At 39.8% G+C, this 21,405-nt stretch overlaps 2 protein-coding genes across 5 annotated transcripts in view; both read left to right on the top strand.

The window, feature by feature from the left end:
• The window catches only part of apol (apolipoprotein L), a 53,592-nt gene that overhangs the window by 7,710 nt on the left and 24,477 nt on the right, over positions 1-21,405 (top strand). Inside the window, exons 1-4 of one of the 4 annotated variants that reach the window (XM_049560549.1) lie at positions 12-1,899; positions 6,441-7,037; positions 7,120-7,236; positions 9,124-11,914. The exons of 1 other annotated variant lie outside the window; for it this stretch is intronic. In XM_049560549.1, coding sequence (XP_049416506.1) covers positions 1,874-1,899; positions 6,441-7,037; positions 7,120-7,236; positions 9,124-10,114 — 1,731 coding nt within the window. In that variant the 5' untranslated portion in view covers positions 12-1,873 and the 3' untranslated portion in view covers positions 10,115-11,914. Of the gene's footprint in view, positions 1-11; positions 1,900-6,440; positions 7,038-7,119; positions 7,237-9,123; positions 11,915-21,405 lie in introns of those variants that run through there. 2 more of the 4 variants (XM_049560550.1, XM_049560551.1) reach the window with 2 other exon arrangements.
• Positions 14,608-19,044, top strand: LOC125878990 (apolipoprotein L4-like). Its single transcript, XM_049560556.1, is given in 3 exon segments — positions 14,608-14,645; positions 14,728-14,844; positions 17,448-19,044. Coding segments are annotated over 2 exon segments (1,074 nt in total). The 5' UTR covers positions 14,608-14,645; positions 14,728-14,809; the 3' UTR covers positions 18,487-19,044.

Here is a 21,405-nt window from a genome sequence, read left to right as displayed (position 1 = left end):
GTGTGAAATTGCTATATAATGAATTAAGATTATTACAAAAATACTTTGCCCACGTAGGTGTTTTCAGTATTAATACAGACAATAGTTTATAATTATTATGTAATTATATACTATTCTGGTGTGTGCTGTTACTCCATCGTTTTACTTTGACATATACTGTAATTTATCGACTTTGCTGCAACTAAACACACCACTGTGTCACTTTACTTGAGATGGTATTGCAATATTACATTAGTTTAAGTGCAGCAGCAGTCATGATGGGTACTTAACATCTGTGATTTTGACTGGGATCGCTCTTGTTAATTTTTGATTGTTATATCCATAACTGTTTGTGTTGTTATGGGTTGCAGGAGAGCTGGAGCCTATCCCAGCTGACAGTGAGCGAGAGGCAGGGTACACCCTGGGCAGGTCACCAGACTATCACAGGGCTGACACATAGAGACAGACAACCATTCACACCTACGGCCATCTTTAGAGTCACCTGTTAACCTAACCTGTATTATTTTATGTACTTATTTATTTCTTCCTCTTTTTTCAATATGTTGTGTTGTCAGGGTGTTAGTGTTGCAGAATATAGTTTCCTGTAATGCAGTGTATTGCTGATATAAGCAGCTGTAAAACCTTGACTGGTGTTTTCACTGGACTCACTCAGAGAAGTGGTCCTGAATCCACTCTGCTGCTGTCTGGTTGTTGTCGGCTGTGCTCTACAGTCATGGGTGCAGATCTGATGACAAGTTTGGGGGGGGGGGGGGGCACTATCAGTTATGATTTTTTTTTTAATTGCAAATCGTGCCCATGGAGCGCTTGAGATTGCCAGCATATGTCACGATTTCATAGAGGCTCATCACCATCACCAAGTCATTCAAAAAGCAGTACAAAGAGAATCATATGCTTACCTTTACTGTTTATTTCTCTTCAACAGCCAGTAGTACATGGGGCCAGCCATCACCCTCCTTTTCACTGCTTCGCTGTTAGTTAATGCTATTTCTAGTTTCAGGGTCTCAGGCATGTTATGTCCACTCACGTTCTCATCTCTCACCTCTCACAGATTCCCATTTCTCCTCATCATCTTCCCTTTCTCCCAGTATATGGGACTACTGTATACATCAGTGGATATGGATGATTATCAGAATATGAGACCCTAACTGAGTTTGGCTTGGCTTGCTTGGGGCAAGTTGTGTTTTTCAGAAATTGGGGGAGACATGTACACTTGCTTTCAAGATCTCAAAAGTACAAAAGTAGTAGCCTCAAAATATACTTTAAGAGCCAAAAGAAAAAGTACTCATTATGCAGAGGGGTTCATTTTAGAATAATATATATTATATCAAAAATGATAATTATTGATGCATTAATAAGTTAATCACTTTAATGTTGCAGCTGGTTAAAGTGGGCCTAATTCAGCTGGGTAGCTTGTCAGTTTCACTGAAGGATCAATAAAGTCTTTATCCATAATAATGCATCAATGTGTTTATTTATTAGGTCTACATTTTCTATATTAATCTGAATCTGCAAAGTTGTCAACTAAATGTAGGCTAGCTAGTTAAGTGAAAAGTACCAAAATCTTCTCTGAAATGTTGAGTAGAGGTATAAAGTGGTGCAAAATGGAAATAGGCCTATTAAAAGACAAGTACCTCAGTGTTGTACTTGAGTCCAGTGGCCTACAGTAACTCTCCACCACTGGAGCTCTGCTGCTAAATGCAGAGCTCTTTGAAGCATTTAGATTTTTAGCCCGCTTCTGTTCTGCTCTTTCTGATGTGTGGCAAAGGGGTGTGGTCAGATGTGTAACGACAGCTACTTAGAGAAATCTTAGCTCAGGCTGCTTGTAGCACTTTCTCTTCAATGTGACGCAGTGAAACTAATGTAACAGTAGCCTATGCTGAGGAGTGGAGACATGGAAAGGTAGGTTAAAAAGCCTGTGTCTTCTTTTTGTCTTTTGTATTTAACAAGAATGTGAAAGCGAAAGTAAAACAAGAATGCAATGTGTCAACTTTTGTTGTTTTGCATTGGGCTTTGTGTTAAGATCATTGTTAGTTCACAGGTGTGTAGCCTATAACTGTAAGTGGATAGCTTGAATTCGTTATTTGGGCTGTGTATTTTATGTATAAGCAAAAACAAAAACTTGTTACTTTCTATTTGATCATGCACTGCATTTTTAGTGTGTTTGACAACAGGTTATTTTCTGATATTGTTAACTTGTACGAGGCCCCTTACTCTCGTAACCAAGCCTTCAAGTATTTTAATCATAAACATAGCAAGATAGTTTCAGATAAAGAACTGAAGACAGCTGCAAGGTGAAGACTGTAAATCTTTGAGCTACTTTTGTACAGAAAATGAGAGAAAAGCCTGATGACAAAATGTCAATAAAATAAAAAGTATTAGGAAACAGATCTGTTAATTCTCATAACTCCACTATATTTAAACATACCTTAAGTAGCACGGTTAAGTACCAAGTTATGAAGATGTAAAACATTTTTAAACCCCCAGTGCATGGTTGTTTTAGTAGCCTGTGAAATACATCTTCATATCTTATGAACAAAGGCAACAAATACAGAAATAGGCACTTGTTAGCTTTTGCTATGTCAATCATTGTATTAATTATAATCATAAAATCTATTCACTATGTTATAAATTATTGTCTCCATAGTGTTCCCTCAGTATGTGTAGAATATTGTTGAAAAATTAAGTTTCAACGCAGGCCTTTTGCTCGTGATAAAACATTTTTTACAGTGAGGCACTGTCGAGGTAAAAGAGCTAAATACTGAGTGTGCTGTACAGAGGTAAGTCACTTTGGGTCTAACCATGAATTAATGTGTAGGCTCATGTTTCCGACAGCATTTGAAGGCAGCATCAGGAAATAAGTTTTGAATAAGTGAAGGCGTGGCGTGCTGCTGCCTACCGCTATCACACCTCCTGAATAAACCAAAGTCAGCTGACTGTTTCCTTATATGAAAATATGTGAGAGCTGGGGCCTGTATCACGAAGCAGGATTAATGTCTTAGTGAGGTAACTTCAGGGTTAACCCTGGGTTTTCGGTCTCACGAGGCCGGGTCAGTTCTTATCGGGGTAGATCACCATGGTAACTTACTCTGAACGGCTATCCTGCTCCGGAGCAGGGTAAGTTCAGGGTTGAATCTGATCCCATAAGAAGCACCACCCACTGGCCAATCAGCTGTTCGGAAAAAAAATGACTCCGCTGACAGAAATTCAGCCCAGTCATGACGGGAAGTTTAATTCATTTGATTGATTTTGATTTGAAAGTTTATTTTGAACATTAAAAAAAAAGAAAGCAACAGCAACAGACAATGAAAAGATTGTTCAAAAAGGAGTGGAAAGAAGTGGAACTTTCATCCCACCCCTTCATAAGAAAGAAACTGATCATTTGCGAACACTTAATAGCACCATTAATTAACATTTTGTTTTGTTGGAGGAAATGATCCCGGTTAAAGATAACGGGCCGAATTGTCAGCTTTGCTGCTGGAAATGTGGAAAGTAGCCTATCATGTCTACACTTCATGGTGTTTGAGAGATTTTCCTTTTTGTTTTTTAAAGAGGGACACTAGGTATATTTTTGTGCAGCTGTTAATTTCTAACACAGCTCAATATCAGAATGATTTTATTCAGACTATCAGTTTGGTGTTGATATGATTTAATTGTGGCGTCAGCTTTAAGCTTTATTGTAGCATATATAACGTTATGACAAAGAAGGCCAATTTATCAGACGCAATGATGTTAGACGATAATTGTAATACACGCAGTTCATCTGCGCAGCATTGATTTCATGGGATTCAAGGGTGTGATCAGTGTCAAATGTACAGGTACAAGTACTGCAGCTACTTGAACCAGTGATGAGTAATTTAACCTACACATCATTTTATTTGCTACCTTGTGTTGTCTTGATTTTTCCCTCTCTCCTCCTCTATTTCTTCTTTCCTCACCCGTTTCTTTTTCTTCTCTGTTATGTGATTTCATTGATGTTTTGACAGGGGAATTTCTTTGATAAGCTTTTAGTGGCTTCTAACCTCTCTGGCACTTTTCTTTTTTTAATCTTGTAAATTTTATACTGTCTGTTTTTAACATTATGTGCAAATAAAGTAATCTAAACTAAAACTAAGCATTATTCATCCCGTTATGCGTTGCCACGCATGTTTCCTCCTCCTGCAGCTGCCACGGTGTTGTCCTTTTCTGTAATGTTGCTTTTCTCCTCCTCATATTTTAGTAGAATTAATGTGTGATCCTCATTAGAAATAGCCTACTTTTTTCCCTCACATACGGCGCTCTGTGAGGACGCTCAGTGACGCTCAGTGACGCTGCGCTTCTCTCATGATTGTGATTGGTCCGCTGCGTGCGCGTTCACGGCTCTTGATAAAGCAACCCTGGGTTGAGTTACAGAGTTGACATTCAGCGTCGTGATACCGATTATCCTGACTGCCATTGTTAGGGTTAGTCAACCCAGGATAGGTCTGGGTAACCCAGGAAAGGTTGATCTCGCTTCGTGATACAGGCCCCAGGTCTTTGCCCGAAACTCATGAGCCTACACATAAACATATTTTAAGCAACACAATTAATTACTTTTTAAACATGTTGGGAATGTGAAATAGTGTTGAAACCCTCAGGGTTCTTTTAGTAGCCTATTAAATAAATCGGCATATTACATAAACAAAGACACACATTAGCTTTTTCAGGCCAGTAATTTTTTACTAATCATCACTATAAAATCATTTCCGTTTAAAATATACTTTATTGCAAATCATTGTGCCTCTACAACATGTAGAATACTGTTAAGAGGAAGTTTCTAAAACATTGAAGTCATTATACCCATTGAAAAACCATGTGCACTTTGGCGACATCTGCTGGTCAAATCTTGTGACTGCAATAACACTGAATTGTTGAATTGGTTACAAACTAACCACCAATTATGAAATACGGTATACCTTTTGTCGTGTTATATCTCGATATTTTAGCTATTAATTCAGCAGTGAGTTATGTAAAAGAGTAGCGATTAAATTAAAAAAGCAAAGATTTTTGGAGTGTTTTGTAAAGTATAAGTATGCTTTTTATGCTGTTATATCCTGCTGACATCTCACAACCCCTCAGATTTATTTTGGAAGAGATCTTGACCTCAGGTTTGGGAAATACTAATGTATGTAGATCATATATGTTTTCATATGTCAGTGGGTCTTGTGGTAATATCATGATATTTTAATAATATAATATATAATTTATAATGCCTTTAAGCCAGTGACAGCTGTGGCCAGATCCATTATGTTTTTGGGTTGTTGGTCTGTCCATCTGTATTGTCCATCTGTCCCATTCTTGTGAACGCAATATCTCAAGAATGCTTGAGGGAATTTCCTCAAATTTGGTGCAAACGTCAAATTGGATTCAACGATGACATCCAATTATGAAAAAAAATTACTCAAATGAGGGCGTTTTACATCCAAAAGGTCAAATGTCAACTTTACTGTGATATCATAATGTTCTGCAAAAACACTTTCCTGGCCATTATTCAGCATCATAACTCAGGAACAGAAGGGGAGACATTTGGTCAGATACTGAATTGGTGACACTAATCTTGTGAGTCCATCATGAAACTGTTCTGACTGCATAGATCTTCTGTGCTGCTGGAGAAAGATGTGTGTGAAGCATCCATGTTTTCGCAGACATGGATGTAAACTGTAACTTCAACCTGACTGGTTCCTGGTGGCATTCAGCGGCAAGGTTCTTGTTCTAGATATAAATGTGGTACCTATAATAATGAGTTTATCTTGAATACAACATTTGGAGTTTGCAGTCGTTTTATGTGTCTTTGCATCCCTTTGTAGTCATTTTGCGACACTATTCTGCTGTTTTTAGCTGCTTTACTAATGTCATTGGGCTTTACTAAGATATTAAGTGACTTTGTTAAGGTTTATGGGTAAAACATAAACACACATTACGGATATCCCAACATTTAACTGAGCTCTGTGACTTTCCACCAAGAAATGCTAACAGTCATTTCAAACAGACACTCTGGCCCAGGAGCCCAAGGGGTCAGGGGCCTTTGATCATTTTTTATTATCAGCTATTGTGGAGTGGTTGCTGCCATATCTTTTTCCTGCACTGTCAAAGAACGGTGACAGAAGGGTGGAGATATATTTGGACCTGCAATGACAGACATAGACCTATTTGTGGGTTCTTTTTGCTGCTTGTGCAGCCCTCTTGCCTATATTTCTTATAACACTCAGTTTGGAGTATGCCTCTGGAATACCTCACTTTGGAAAGCCATGTAGCCCTTACACTTTGCCGTACCTCCCAACAAGAATTGGGACACCCTACCTCTAGGTGTGAATGCGCAAAACAGAGGGGTAAGGGTTAAGTGGTAGGGACGAAGAATTGAGCCTAACCCCACAACAACAGTCCAGTTTGACTTTGTTTTTAAATCTCACAAACTTGTGTTACAGGAAGGAACTTGAGGAGGCCTTGTGCTGCTACACCGCAGATACCCTCACCTACATCGACACAGTGAGAGGATTCTGTGAGAGGAAACCTGAATGGATGCTGGGGAGGGAGACAGAGCTGCACATAATGATGGATATCAAAGACAGGGCTGATCAGATCGACCTAAGCATCGGCCATGTTAAGCAGTCAAAGAACAGAGGTAAGGCTATGTGGGAATATATGAAGAGCAAGGTAACCCAGGTGACTGCAGACAGCAGGCGTGCAGAGCTGGAGACCGAGCTGGCTGAAGTACTTAAGGCCACTCTGGGAGGTCTGGAGGAGCTCGACTGCTTCCTGGATGCAGTGGAGAAACTGGCGGCCACCTCGCTTCATGTGTTCATGGAGGAGAACCAGGTGCTACGTCTGCCAGAAGGGATCAGCCCTGAACATGTTCAGGTTGTCATCATTGCTGCACGGCTAATCTGCCCTCTCCTCCTCGAGTTTAAAAGAGATGCAAGTGTCTTCTTCCTTCCCAAACTTCAGAATGTGGAAGTGCTGTCATATCAGCTGGACAGATACATTCAGACCACCAAGACAATCTGTGAGAAGTTAGAGAAAAGGTAAACTGACATTTCCTCAAAATAATATGTAGAATACTAAAAAAGCCATCTGTTTTATTCAGTGTAATTTTGTGTGTCACAGCTCCCTCTGTGAGTTTTTCCTGAAGAACACAGAGACCCTGGTAGACCTCAATGGAGATTTGTCTGAAGAGGACATACAAAGGATGCTTTTTCACATTAATCAGCTTCATGAAATCAGGTAGGCTTTACCCCTGGATGTACTTTTTGTCCCCAAATATGTCAACACAGACATGCTAGGTTTGATGAGTGACAGAAATTTAATGGTCATCAGCAGGACATTTTGATGCATGCTCCAAAACATAGAGGCACACAGTTTATGTTCCTATTCTGCATGAAGGTTTGATGGTCTTTCAGAATATCTCATCAACTATTTGATGGATTTCCATAAAATTTGATATCCAACGTGATCTCATCCCTATTCATCATATTTTGACGCTGGGACAGAAGCGTTTATATATATATATATATATATATATATATATATATATATATATACACACATATACATATATGCCAGGGCAGCCTTTTGTGTTTTATTTTGACGCAGACAGGTCAAGGATAAGTCACATGAAGGGGTCGGTGGATAGGTTCGGGCAACAAAACTACATTGTACTTGGTTAAGGTTAGGAAAAGATTGTGGATGATGTGACAAAAGAACTCAACGTTGACTTTTTTGTTTCAAAGAGGACACAACACTGGTCTCCTAGGTCAAGGTCTTATGCTTGTGGACCCATCCACCTTCCCTCCCACCTGACTTTTATGATCGTTATATTACATCCATTGCATTGAACGTTTAATGATGATGCTGATGGGTTTACACTGAACTTGGGTGAAAGTCCCGTGTGTCTTCTACAGACATTCAAGGGTGCCCCACAGCATCATTATATTGATGCTGTGGGGCACTACATAAGCAGTGTATTTTGAACCCCTGGAAGTAAACCCAGGCTGAGATATCCATGGTCCCCTTTTTTGTTTCTTTTCCAGCGCCACTTAGGGTTGCCACATTGGATTTGTGAAAAAAAGGGACACTCGACCAAATGTTTGAGGCGGAGGGCTCGGCCATTATTACCAGTTCAGACTGACCAATGAACATGAAATTCAGACATAGGAGACCAGATGTGCCATCATTCCATGTCCTCATATGTGCCTGTATTTTATATTAATTTTTATATCAATGAAAAAAACAAATCTGTGTGACTAAATTCTTACATTTTTACATGTATCTCACCATAGCAAGTTGGAAGTTGACATATTCTGCCATATATGAAGAGGGGAGACTCTCTGGAATCTGGCAATATAAGAACCATGATGGTGGGACATTCTGTCACTTCACAGCTATCCAAAACATATGGTTTGTGCCAGGCGGACATGATTGCCAGTATTTTTTCATTATTGCAAGAAATTCCATTGACTCATTCACAAGTCAAAAATGTGTTTTATCTGAAGGAAACATGCAATATTTACATCTAAGATCATAGAAAAATAGTCAACCAAGTGCAATGATGTCCTCCAAGATAATATTTGCCACTTTGATTGCAGTAAACAAAAATCAAGGTCACTGTGACCTCAGGAAGCATGTTTTTGTCCATAACTCAAGAATTCTTACGGTAATTATGAAAGACTTTCACACAAATGTCTAATTGGAAAAAATGATTAAGTGACAAGATTTTACATCCAAAAGATCAAAGGTCAACAACTGTGAAGTCATAATGTTCTGCAGAAACACTTCTGGCCATTCCTCGATAACACAAATCAGCAAAAGAAGGGAAGACGCTGGTCAGATACTGAATTCATGACACTAATCTTGGGTGCCCTCTCTGCAACTGTGGTGGTTGTATAGATCTTCTGTGCTGCCTGGAAGATGTGTGTAAGGCATCCAGACATGGATGTAAACTGTAACTGCAGCTTGACTGGTTTGCAGAGGCATTTTTGGAAACCATTAATGTGTGTTAAGAAAAAAAAAGATCCCAAATTTAATAATGTCATATTGAATTTTAAATATGCTAACCTTTTGACATGTTTCATCGTATTTGGGCTGTCTTAATTTCCTCTTTGTCTTCATCAGGATGGACCAGAACTTCCGGATGGTGTTCTTGTTTCAGGATGAGCCATGTTCTGGCTTCACTGATGAGTTCACCAAGCGACAGCCCAGAATGCTACAGTTTCTTAAAGACCTGGAGGAGAATGCTGTTCAGCTGGACAGGATGAATACTGGAGCAAAGATCTCCAGTGTGGTAGGCAGCTCAGTGGGGGCAGTTGGAGGTGTGCTTTCCATCGTTGGTTTGGCATTAATTCCTGTAACAGCTGGAGTGTCTCTAGGTCTGACAATGACGGGGGTAGGGATGGGAATAACCAGCGGAGTCAACAGTGTTGTAACCACCATCACAGAGATTGGAGTTAACCGCAAACATCAAAAGAAAGCCAGTGAAGTTTTCCAGAGGTTCATGGAGGATGTGCAGAGTATCCAGGGTTGTCTGGAGGTCACCCAAAGCCAAACAAGCCAGATAGATGTGGTTCTGGGAGTTGGCAAGGTGCTTTGTAAAGCTGGTGCTATTGGAAAAGGTATTGATTCACTTGTTGATGCTGCCTCAGCCCTTAAAATGTTAAAAAGTGAAGAGCTGGTGACAAGTGCTGGCAGAGTGGCAGTGCAGGAAGGAAAAGCATTGCGTAATGTGCCCAGGGTGGCAGCAGATCTCCCAGATATTGGACAGGCAGCTGTCAAAGGACCTCTTGCCCTCTCCAAGTCAGCCAGGGCTGGTTTCATCGCGCTCAATGCTCTCTTCCTCGGCATGGATATTATCTTCATCTGTAAAGACAGTATCAGTCTGGCCAAAGGCAGCGAGACTGAAATCTCGCAGTTAATCAGAGCCAGAGCTGCTCTTTGGAGCTCTGAGTTGGACTCATGGCAGAAGATTCATGACTCACTGAGCAAAGGTCTGCAGACCTCAGAGAAAAACAAAGCTATCCTGGAGACGCCATTTTATCCAGAGCAGGAGATGAAGAAACAAAAAGAAACAGAAGTTCCATCTGTTGAAGTGGATGAAAATAAAAAATAAACAAACTGTGTAATACAGTAGCGTTGGTGAACAGAGACAATAGCCCTTTTTACACAGAGATAGCACTGTAAGAAATCCCTCTTCATGCCACCTTTGCATTTCTACACAGAAGCAAACAACAGCAGCATCAGGCTGCTCCAGAGTGTGATTTTAGACAGCATGCTGGCATCGCAGAATCCAAAGAGGAGTGACAGGTGTGGCATATAATCAAACAATGTCAGCCTCCAGTGTGACATATAACATATGTGTCAGCAGCACTTTATAAAAAGTAACAATTATATAACATGGCAATAACAATCATTAACCATCCCCTGTTTTATGGTGGCTGATCACGTCTGCTCCTTAGAGCAGCTCCTTGACCTCATTGTTTTCCCAATTTGTGGACATTTTCGGCCGCTATTCTTTGAGTTAGCTGCTAACTGTTACTACAAACTTTGTAAGTCTCCTATGATGGGTTGCATGCATGGATGATAGTCGTCAAAACTCAAATCCGTGCCACCCATGATCCCATCCTGCCAGCTGTCCTGTTTATACAGATATTGTTTCGGCGTTGTGAATACCTCCAATGCCAGCTTAAAGGTGAGACAACTCTGTCCCCCCACTCCACGATTATACCGCATGGCGAGGCGGCATAATGGCATGACATTTCCGCTTTAAAGAGGGCTGTGTAAAAACGGCTAATGGCGCTAATGAATGTCATATTGCCAACTCTGACACTTTGATCAGAATTGAGATCCATTTAAACTGTTTAGCATCATAGAGCATTAAAATGTAGGGATTTTTAATCAGCTGTAGGGGTGGGCGATATGGCCCTGAAAGAATATCACAATATCTAAAGGTATTTTTGTGATAACGATATTCTTGACAATATGACATATTAGGGAAAAAATGTATTATTAATTTAAGAAAATAGAATAAGTGATATAGTGATATAGTTTTACATGTCAACCAGTTTGCCTTCAAATATTCAGTAAAAACTAAACAAAAATTCTCTCATTGTTTGTAAAGAACAACACTAACTCAGAGAGAGATTCAGATTCTGTATACAATATTAATAGTTCGACAAAATAAAATCTACCACAAGTTACACATTTAAACATCTCCCAAATACAAAAAATGCACCCTGGGATCTATATCTATATATGTGAATCAACAGGGGATTTCCTTCTCTTCTAATTTGTTTTTTTCCCCACCTGGACCTTTATGCTCTGTGACCTGTGACAGGCTGTTTTGCTATAATAACTATCGCACATTCACATGTACGTAGTTCTTTGTTGAGCCATAGGCGGCATGTAGGTTTGCATTATCAAAGGTTTAATCACTTGACGATACTGACTCCTGTGTGCACACGGCAATCGAGGAGGAGGAGAGATGGAACCACCATGGAGTCTGTATTTATTTTTGCCCTTTACCTATGCTTGTTGTTACCATGGGTAACAGTATGACGTCAATATGTCAACAAGTTCAAATATCATGAGTATCATGGTATGAATTTTTCATATCATATTAAAAAAATACCAGTATATCATGAACAAGATGATATGGCACACCCCTAATCAACAGTAATTCTCATGACATAAACCTGTTTGAGTCATGAATTTATTAACTTTTTGCTTAACTTGTTTCAAAACATAATGCATTGTACTTTACCTGATGATAAATGTGAATATTCTAGAGCTGCAATTACTGCCATGTACTGTATGCAAAATTATCTACATTCCATATGATTCTGCATTATTCATATGTATAGTTCAATCTGCACATTTTTCCTTCACAAATAAATAATTCAACTTTTAAAAAGTCTGTTTATTGTTGTGTGTCTACAATACCTGCAGTGGGTCTGCAGATTCATGGTTTGACACCCAGTAATGTGAGGACAAAAGACAACATGCTGTTAAGGGTTAAAACACAATTTTATTATTTACACATAACCGTTACTTGATGGCTGACTTCAGACTGCTGCCATGCACTAGGCTGGCATCACTCTTCTGCCTTTCTGCCTTTCTGGAGGTGCAGCTTAGCTTTAAGGCTGCAGCATGTCAGGGGGACCTTGGCCTGCAGATTAGAAGCACACAGAGAATGGGAGAGAACATTCACATAGCTAACTTCACGTGTACCACAATGGCAAAAGCCCTTTCACTTAAACATGCACATACCTGCAGATCAGATTTGATTTCAGGTGAAGTCAAGCCTGGGTGTTTGACATTTACTGGAAATGGGTATGGGTAGATGTGTGATAATTTAGCAGCTGTTTACAGTAGAAACCTAGCTGAGACTGCTCATAATAGTTTCCCCAGAACTTTACGTAGTAAAGCTGATGGAACAGTAGCCTATACTGATGAGTGGAGACATGGAAAGATAAGTTAAAGATGTCATTTTTAGATTTTTTATGTTTTTAACTAGACTGTTACTAAGAAAAACAAGAAATACATTTTCACTTCCTGTTGTTTTGCATCAGGCTTTGTGTTAAGAACTTTAGATCACAGGTGTGTATTACTGTGAGTGAATAGCTCTGCTCCAGCTGTTTGGGCTGTGCATTTTATGAACAAAAACAAAAACGTGTTAGAAAGGAACTATAGAAGAACACAGCAAACTGAGAGGAGAAACTTGTATACAGGAGCATATAGGTGCAGGAACATAGGATTATTACGGGAACCACAGCACAGCAGAGCATAAGCAGCTAAAATATGATGGATCATGTCACTTTCATGTTCTCATCATATCATCAAGGTAACAGAGGTGGGGGACTCCAGTCACATGACTTAATAAAATAATAAGAGCTAAAACAAAAAGAAATCAACCAACAAAATTTGACTGCTGTGCTGAAGCTCACTGTGACTTCAAACAGAGATGTTTATTTTTATTTTTCCCTTACCATTGATTTACAAAGATACAGTGGTGGAAAAAAGTTTTCGGACACCCCATGCATTTGTGAAATATTGCATTAAGAATCACTCTTAGGTCTTCAAGTGCAATTTCTTTTAGTACAGTCACAGCCAAAATACTAAATAAATCCTAAAAAAGCCATTAAAAACTTAAAATTGATTGGTTCCATAAAATACATAAGAAATTTTGAGTATTGGTTTTTTGGTACCAGTGATGAAGGTCATTCTTTTTATTAAAAGACACAATTTTTGTTGCCAAGCTTCGTGTCTACATAAAGCCAGCACATCTGAAAGTTCTTCAGACACAAAAATGGCTAAAACAAGGAACCTAATGCAGGAAACACACCTGAAGATAAAGATTCTCAGCCAGGAAGGGTACAGCTGCCGCCAGATAGCCAGGAAGTGCAGATGCAGTCCTTCCACAGGTGGATACACTCTGCAGAAATACAGACGAACCAACAGCTTGGAAGACAAACCAAGATCTGGGCGTCCAAGGGTTTCTTCAGCAAGAAATGACCGCATCCTGATCCGCACGTGCAGGCAAAACCGCCGAATGACATCACAGGAGCTTCAGCAGCAGTGGTCAAACCAAACTGGTGTCCAGTGTTCCACCCGCACTGTACGTGGCCGACTTTTAGATCATGGCTTAAAGTCCTACAAGGCTATCAAGAAGCCCCTGATCAATGAGAGACAGAGGTTAGCCCGGCGTCGTTGGGCCCAGGCACACAAGAACTGCACAGCCAGGAATTGGAAGAAGATTTTGTGGTCAGATGAGTCCAGTTTCCAGCTTTATCTTCCTCCTACTAATGTGAGGGTACGCAGAAGGCCAGGCGAAGCATTATCTCCAGCATGTACAGTACCTACTGTCAAGCATGGTGGAGGCAGTATCATGGTTTGGGGATGCATGAGTGCTGCTGGTGTTGGTCATCTCACTGTCTGTGATGGCACATTGAACTCTACCAAGTATTGTACCATTCTCAAACCCACATGCTCCCTTCTGCGCGTGCACTGTTCCGTCGAGGTAAAAACTGGATGTTTCAACAAGATAATGCCCTTGCCACACATCCAAGGCCAGTAGAACTTGGCTGCAGGAGCACAGTATCCAGGTCTTAGAGTGGCCAGCTCAATCCCCGGACATGAGTCCCATTGAAAATCTGTGGTGGATTATCAAAAGGTCTGTTTCAAAGCATAAACCAAAGAATTTAGAAGAATTAAAAGCAGTAATTCAAGAAGAATGGGACAAGATTACCCCTCAACAGTGTGAAAGGCTTGTGGGGAACATGCCAGCCAGGATTAGAGCTCTACTACGTGCCAATGGCAGGACTACTAAATATTAATTTGATGATGTGATGGTTTCTCTGTTATTTGTTGACTTTGATACCGACAATGTTGAGAACTGACATATTGAAACTGTCAAGAATTTAGTTTTGTTAGTTTTTCTTGTAAACAATAAACAAAAAAATATCATTTGTATTTGTTTGTATCTGTCTAATGCAGCCACACCTTTTGAAACACAAAAAAGATTTTTCCACAAATATTTCATGATAATATTTGAGATTGTGTAAAATTTTAAGGGTGTCCGAAAACTTTTTTCCACCACTGTACATTCAGACCACCAAGACAATCTGTGAGAAGTTAGAGAAAAGGTAAACTGACATTTCCTCAAAATAATATGTAGAATACTAAAAAAGCCATCTGTTTTATTCAGTGTAATTTTGTGTGTCACAGCTCCCTCTGTGAGTTTTTCCTGAAGAACACAGACACCCTGGTAGACCTCAATGGGGATTTGTCTGAACAGGACATACAAAGGATGCTTTTTCACATTAATCAGCTTCATGAAATCAGGTAAGCATTAAACATTATGCAGCACAGTTGTGTCATGAGTGACAGAAATGAAAATGACTGTCTGATGCATGCTGCAACATACAGTACAAAATTATTTGCTTTCTTGTTTACGTTACTACTCAGCATGAAGGTCTGTCAGAATATCTCAACATCTATTGGAATTTGATACAGATATCCATGATCCCCAGAAGATGAATCCTAATGGTCTTACTGATACTTTCTGGGTGAATTTCTTCTCTAGCGCCACCACAATGTTGAATTTTTCACTTATCCTGTGAAATATCTCAACATCTACTCGATAGATTGGCACACCATTTTCTGTGGACATGAATGGTTCTCAGAGGATAAATTCTGGTGTGCCTTTGACTTTTCCTCCAGCACAACTGCCATGTCAAAAAATTAATCAGTTTGATTTGCCCAAAACTTTAGTGTATGATCAAATTCCTGCAACACATGCATTCCCATCAGCCTCAGATTTACTGTATACTTAGAGCTGGTTTTCGGTCATTGCCATCTTAGATTTCTGGAGCCAAAAGTGACCACCATAGAGGTGGATCTGACTCATAGACTGCCTTACAGACAACTCATCACTCAATGAAACCCAGCCCTTAATTATGTGTAGCCTAAATTTAAGTCTTAATAAAATGTTAACAGGTGAGTTATGTAAAAATCCTACCCCCGGTACAGTTGTCATGAGTGTTGAAATTAGCTTTAGGGACCAAAACCATTTTTTGTACAAGGCTGTAAACATGTTTATGTCTGCTGTAAAGTTGGGTGTTTTAACATCAGTGTCTATTAGTCTGGGTGATATATCAAAATCATGTTCACTTTTTCATAAAACCAGGAAATTTGGAACACTTGTACAGTTTGGAACCCTGAACATTTTTACAAAAACGCCTCATGATAGCCATGGCCGCCATTTTACATTCCACCGCAACCGAATAATGTATTTTGCATCATATCACCTGCACCAAAATCATAACACAGAATAGTTTATGTCTGCCTCTATGTTTTGAATGTCAAGGATTACAGTGATACCATAAACATCATAAAACTGTACAAGTGAACAATTAATGGTGGACTCAGTGACGCTAGAAGGAAGTCACAGTATCTGATAACCTCATCTAGACTTTATAATATCACATCTGTTGCAGACATGTTGTGTAGTGCTTTAAAAGCTTACAGTACAATACAGCGACTGGGGAGCACTGAGGAGAGCAATATTCAATATGACCTAGCAGCTTAGCTCAAAAAGAATGTGTTAAACACAAAGATTTATTATTAAAGTGTAGCCTTCATGCTTTCATGCTTTTGTGAGAAAGTGAACATTTCACCTAAGATCTGGCACATAGCCTATACACGTTGATTATGGGGATTAAAGATTGAAAGAAGAAGTCTAAGATTAAAAAAAGGAATTACATTCAGTCATTTCAGTTCTAATTGGGTACACTGTAGTCTACATACATTAGTAGAATAAATAAATCAATATATTGAAAATGGTTTTTTGGGGGGGTCTTTTTTTTTTAAAAACAAAAAGACTAAAAAAATTGCATAACTTGTAGAAACACATTATCTATTGGATATATCTATCACCAAAGGTGCCAGTTCCTTGCTAATTTGAGCGAAATGAAGGAGGAGAAACGTCGCATAAGGTCACAGATGCTATATTTTTTATTCTACGTTATCTGTGTGTTTGGAAACATATTTTGTATTGATTTATTCTTGCACTGCAGCTGTTAGAGCGGCTGCCAATAATGCGTTAAGATTAGGGTTATTTTTTTGTCTATTTCTCACCGTGTATCACCTGCATCAACACCACATCCATAGGGCTGCCATTGTTGTTTAGAGGAGTCAGGTAATTGGTTTAGAGGGCTGTGTGACGTCAGAAAGCGTAACTGAGAGTACATCAATCTGGCCCGAGTTCATGGTCAGTAAGTTACGGATCTGACTGCCGTTCCAGTGCACTTTCACGGGTAGAAGGTTGTAAAAACACAAGTTACAGGTTGCCTGGAACATGCCATAACTTGCTTTTGGAGCCAGTCTCAAGTGTCTATTTAAGGAACTGCAGTTCTTGACACTTCGGCATGGGCTTCATTTTAGAGGCTGCTGCTTGATGCTAAAACGCTAAACCAAGATGATAACCATGATGAACATTATACCCATTAAACATCAGCATGTTATCACTGCTGTTTGCATTAAGCTCAAAGAACCAGTGTGTCTATGTGCAGCCTCCCGAAGCCTTGTTTAAATTTACTTCAGCTACAGGAAATTATTGGCAAAATTCATAACTCAAATGATGTGAATGTAATGATGAACATTTTCCATGATTTCTATAAGGAACTCTATCACGCTGATAATGAACACATCACTCTGAGAACCCACTCAGATATAAATTGATACAGTTACAGTTCTTGTCCAGCATGAGGTATTACCTCAGTATCATCTGAATTTATGAAATAACAATATTCATGAAAATATTGTAGCCACTTCTCTTCACTTCAGTTATATATGTATTTTCTTGTGTTTGTACCCATCTAATGTGTTTTCCAAAAAAAAAAAGGAAGACAAAAGTCTCTCTTAATTTCCTCTTTTATCTTCATCAGGATGGACCAGAACTTCCGGATGGTGTTCTTGTTTCAGGATGAACCATATTCTGGCTTCACTGATGAGTTTAATGAGCGACAGCCCAGAATGCTACAGTTTCTTAAAGACCTGGAGGAGAATGCTGTTCAGCTGGACAGCATGAATAAGGGGGCAAAGATCTCCAGTGTGGTAGGCAGCTCAGTGGGGGCAGTTGGAGGTGTGCTTTCCATCGTTGGTTTGGCATTAATTCCTGTGACAGCTGGAGTGTCTCTAGCTCTGACAATGATGGGGGTAGGGATGGGAATAACCAGCTGAGTCAACAGTGTTGTAACCACTGTCACAGAGATTGGAGTTAACCGCAAACATCAAAAGAAAGCCAGTGAAGTTTTCCAGAGGTTCACAGAGGATGTGCTGAGTCTCCAGGGTTGTCTGGAGGTCACCCAAAGCCAAACAAGCCAGATAGATGTGGTTCTGGGAGTTGGCAAGGTGCTTTGTAAAGCTGGTGCTATTGGAAAAGGTATTGATTCACTTGTTGATGCTGCCTCCACTGTTAAGCTGTTAAAAAGTGAAGAGCTGGTGACAAGTGCTGGCAGAGTGGCAGTGCAGGAAGGAAAAGCATTGTGTAATGTGCCCAGGGTGGCAGCAGATCTCCCAGATATTGGACAGGCAGCTGTCAAAGGACCTCTTGCCCTCTCCAAGTCAGCCAGGGCTGGTTTCATCGTGCTCAATGCTCTCTTTGTTGGCATGGATATTATCTTCATCTGTAAAGACAGTATGAGTCTGGCCAAAGGCAGCAAGACTGAAGTCTCACAGTTCATCAGAGCCAGAGCTGCTCTTTGGAGCTCTGAGATGGACTCATGGCAGAGGATTCATGACTCACTGAGCAAAGGTCTGCAGCCATCAGAGAAAAACAAAGCTATCCTGGAGACGCCATTTTATCCAGAGCAGGAGATGAAGAAACAAAAAGAAACAGAAACAGAAGTTCCATCTGATGAAGTGGATGAAAAACCAGAAATGGAAGAAAAAAAACTGTCTCATACAGTAGTGCTCAGCAAATAGAGACAATTATTGTTGGCAGCACCAATCACAATATGCCTTGTTTCCAGCTCTGACACTAAAACCAGGTAGGAGATCCATTCAGTGTGTAGAATTAAGTGGCATCTGGCAGTGAGGTTACAGAACTAAAACTTGTCCCATGTGCCAAACATGTTAGAGATCCATGGTGGCTGATGCAAAAACACAAATGGCCCTATCAGGAATCAGTGTTTGGGTTGTCCATTTCTGGCTACAGTAGAGTCACATGGTGGACCTATGTGGGAGAGGACCCGCTCCATATATTGATATATATACGGCTTATTCCAAGGTAATGAAATTCCAATTATTTTTGGCTTCAGGTGATTGTAAACTTATAGAAACATAGTTATGAATATTATATACTATTTCTGCCAACAGATGCCCATAAACCCTACACACTAGATATAATTGATTGATGCTTAAACAGTGTTTGAACACCGACTATGGCTCCACAGTGGACCTCTTATGAAGGAGTTGATGCGGAGGCAGAAAAGCAGTTTGCAACTTTATGAAGCAGTTTGAGTGATGATACAAACACGTTTGTAGCACTGACCATGTGTGGTGTCTGAAACATAAACAGCAGTACAGAAATACTGAATGGTTGGCATGAACAATATCTTAAGTCATGTGACTGGAGTCCCCCACCTCTGTTACCTTGATGATATGATGAGAACATGAAAGTGACATGATCCATCATATTTTAGCTGCTTATGCTCTGCTGTGCTGTGGTTCCCGTAATAATCCTATGTTCCTGCACCTATATGCTCCTGTATACAAGTTTCTCCTCTCAGTTTGCTGTGTTCTTCTATAGTTCCTTTCTAACACGTTTTTGTTCTTGCTTATAAAATACACAGCCCAAACAGCTGGAGCAGAGCTATTCACTCACAGTAATACACACCTGTAAACTAACTAAGTATTTTAACACAAAGCCTGATGCAAAACAACAGAAAGTGAAAATTTAATTCTTGTTTTACTTCTGTAAGTAGTAACAATCTTTATAAAAACATAAGAAATCTAAACATTGTTAACTTACCTTTCCATGTCTCCACTCATCAGTATAGGCTACTGTTCCATCAGCTTTACTGTGTGAAGTTCTGAGGAAATTATTATGAGCAGTCTCAGCTAGGTTTCTACTCTAAATAGCAGCTAAATTATCACATCCATCATATCCAGCCACACCCATTTCCTTTGAGACTTCATTTGATAGGACAGTGTTTGTGTGAAAGGGAAGAGAGAGAATGACATGCAGCAATGGGCCAGAACTGAACCTGTTGCTGCTGCAGCAGGAACAGTGCCTTTATGTACACGCAGCCCACTGTATCAGGTGAGCTACTTGGTGTCACACCCCCTGTACAATTTGGACACCCAATTAAATCAAAATGTACATTCATCTTACCTTAAGGCTAAGCTGCCCCTCCAGAATGGCCGAAGAGTGATGCCAGCCTAGTGCATGGCAGCAGTCTGAAGTCAGCCATCAAGTAACAGTTACGTGTAACAACGAAGGACAACTACAGAAGCAACCAACGTGTGGCAAAAGTGGACCTTGGCCTGCTCTCACTCAAAAAAATTAAAAATAAAATAGGAGCAGAGCGCTTCCACTTGCAGTAATACACAACTGTAAAGTAACCAAGTGCTGAACACAAAGCCCAATGCAAAACAGCAAAAATCAAAACATTTTATCCTTGTTTTAATTTAATGTTCACATTAATGTTAAATACAAAGGCAGTCTACAAAAATGAAATCCTTGAAATGAAAAACCTTACCATTTCTCCATTTGTCAAAACAGGAACAGGCTAGCTACTGTACCATCAGCTTTATTGTGTTATGATTTGGAGAAACTGTTGAGCAACCTCTGCTAAGATTTCCACGCTCTCACCACACCCGTTTCTAGTAAATGCCATAGACTGTTTGGTAAAAACACACACACACACACACACACGCACACACACACACACACACACACACACACACACAGTCAATAACAGAAAAAAAACATATGTTTTTAAAGGTCTAGTGTGGACTATAATGTAATGAGTATGTTTTATCATAATCACCTTAGAAAAAAAAAAAAAAGAAGAATCCTGTTTTCGTCACCTAGAATGAGTCATTTATATCCACATATGGAGCAGATCCTCGTCCACAGGACCGGGGTTTCACCTGGGCAGGTGTGGTTTTGCAGGGCGCTGCAGTGCACTGCTTCAGCCAGTTCCATGACCATCACATCAAGTCATTCGAAAATCTGCAGGAAAGTCTAGTCGCAGTTGCAGCCTTGCCAGCAAGGAGCAAATATTTAAGTGAATCTTTGTAAATCAGTGGTCACAGAAAAAAAAACATCTCTGTTTGAAGCCACAGAGTGGGCTTCAGCACAGCAGTCAAATTTTGTTGGTTGATGTCCCCCACCTCTGTTACCTTGATGATATGATGAGAACATGAAAGTGACATGATCCATCATATTTTAGCTGCTTATGCTCTGCTGTGCTGTGGTTCCCGTAATAATCCTATGTTCCTGCACCTATATGCTCCTGTATACAAGTTTCTCCTCTCAGTTTGCTGTGTTCTTCTATAGTTCCTTTCTAACACGTTTTTGTTTTTGCTCATAAAATGCACAGTCCAAACAGCTGGAGCAGAGCTATTCATTCACAGTAATACACACCTGTGATCTAAAGTTCTTAACACAAAGCCTGATGCAAAACAACAGAAAGCAAAAATGTAATTCTTGTTTTACTTCTGTAAGTAGTAACAATCTTGTTACAAACATAAAATATCTAAAAATAACATCTTTAACTTACCTTTCCATGTCTCCACTCATCAGTATGGGTTACTGTTCCATCAGCTTTACTGCGTAAAGTTCTGAGGAAACTATTATGAGCAGTCTCAGCTAAGTGCATAGCGGCCAAAACTGAA

Source organism: Epinephelus fuscoguttatus, linkage group LG19, assembly GCF_011397635.1.
Source record: "Epinephelus fuscoguttatus linkage group LG19, E.fuscoguttatus.final_Chr_v1".
Lineage (NCBI taxonomy): Eukaryota > Metazoa > Chordata > Actinopteri > Perciformes > Serranidae > Epinephelus > Epinephelus fuscoguttatus.
This window is presented reverse-complemented; position numbering and strand designations above follow the sequence as displayed.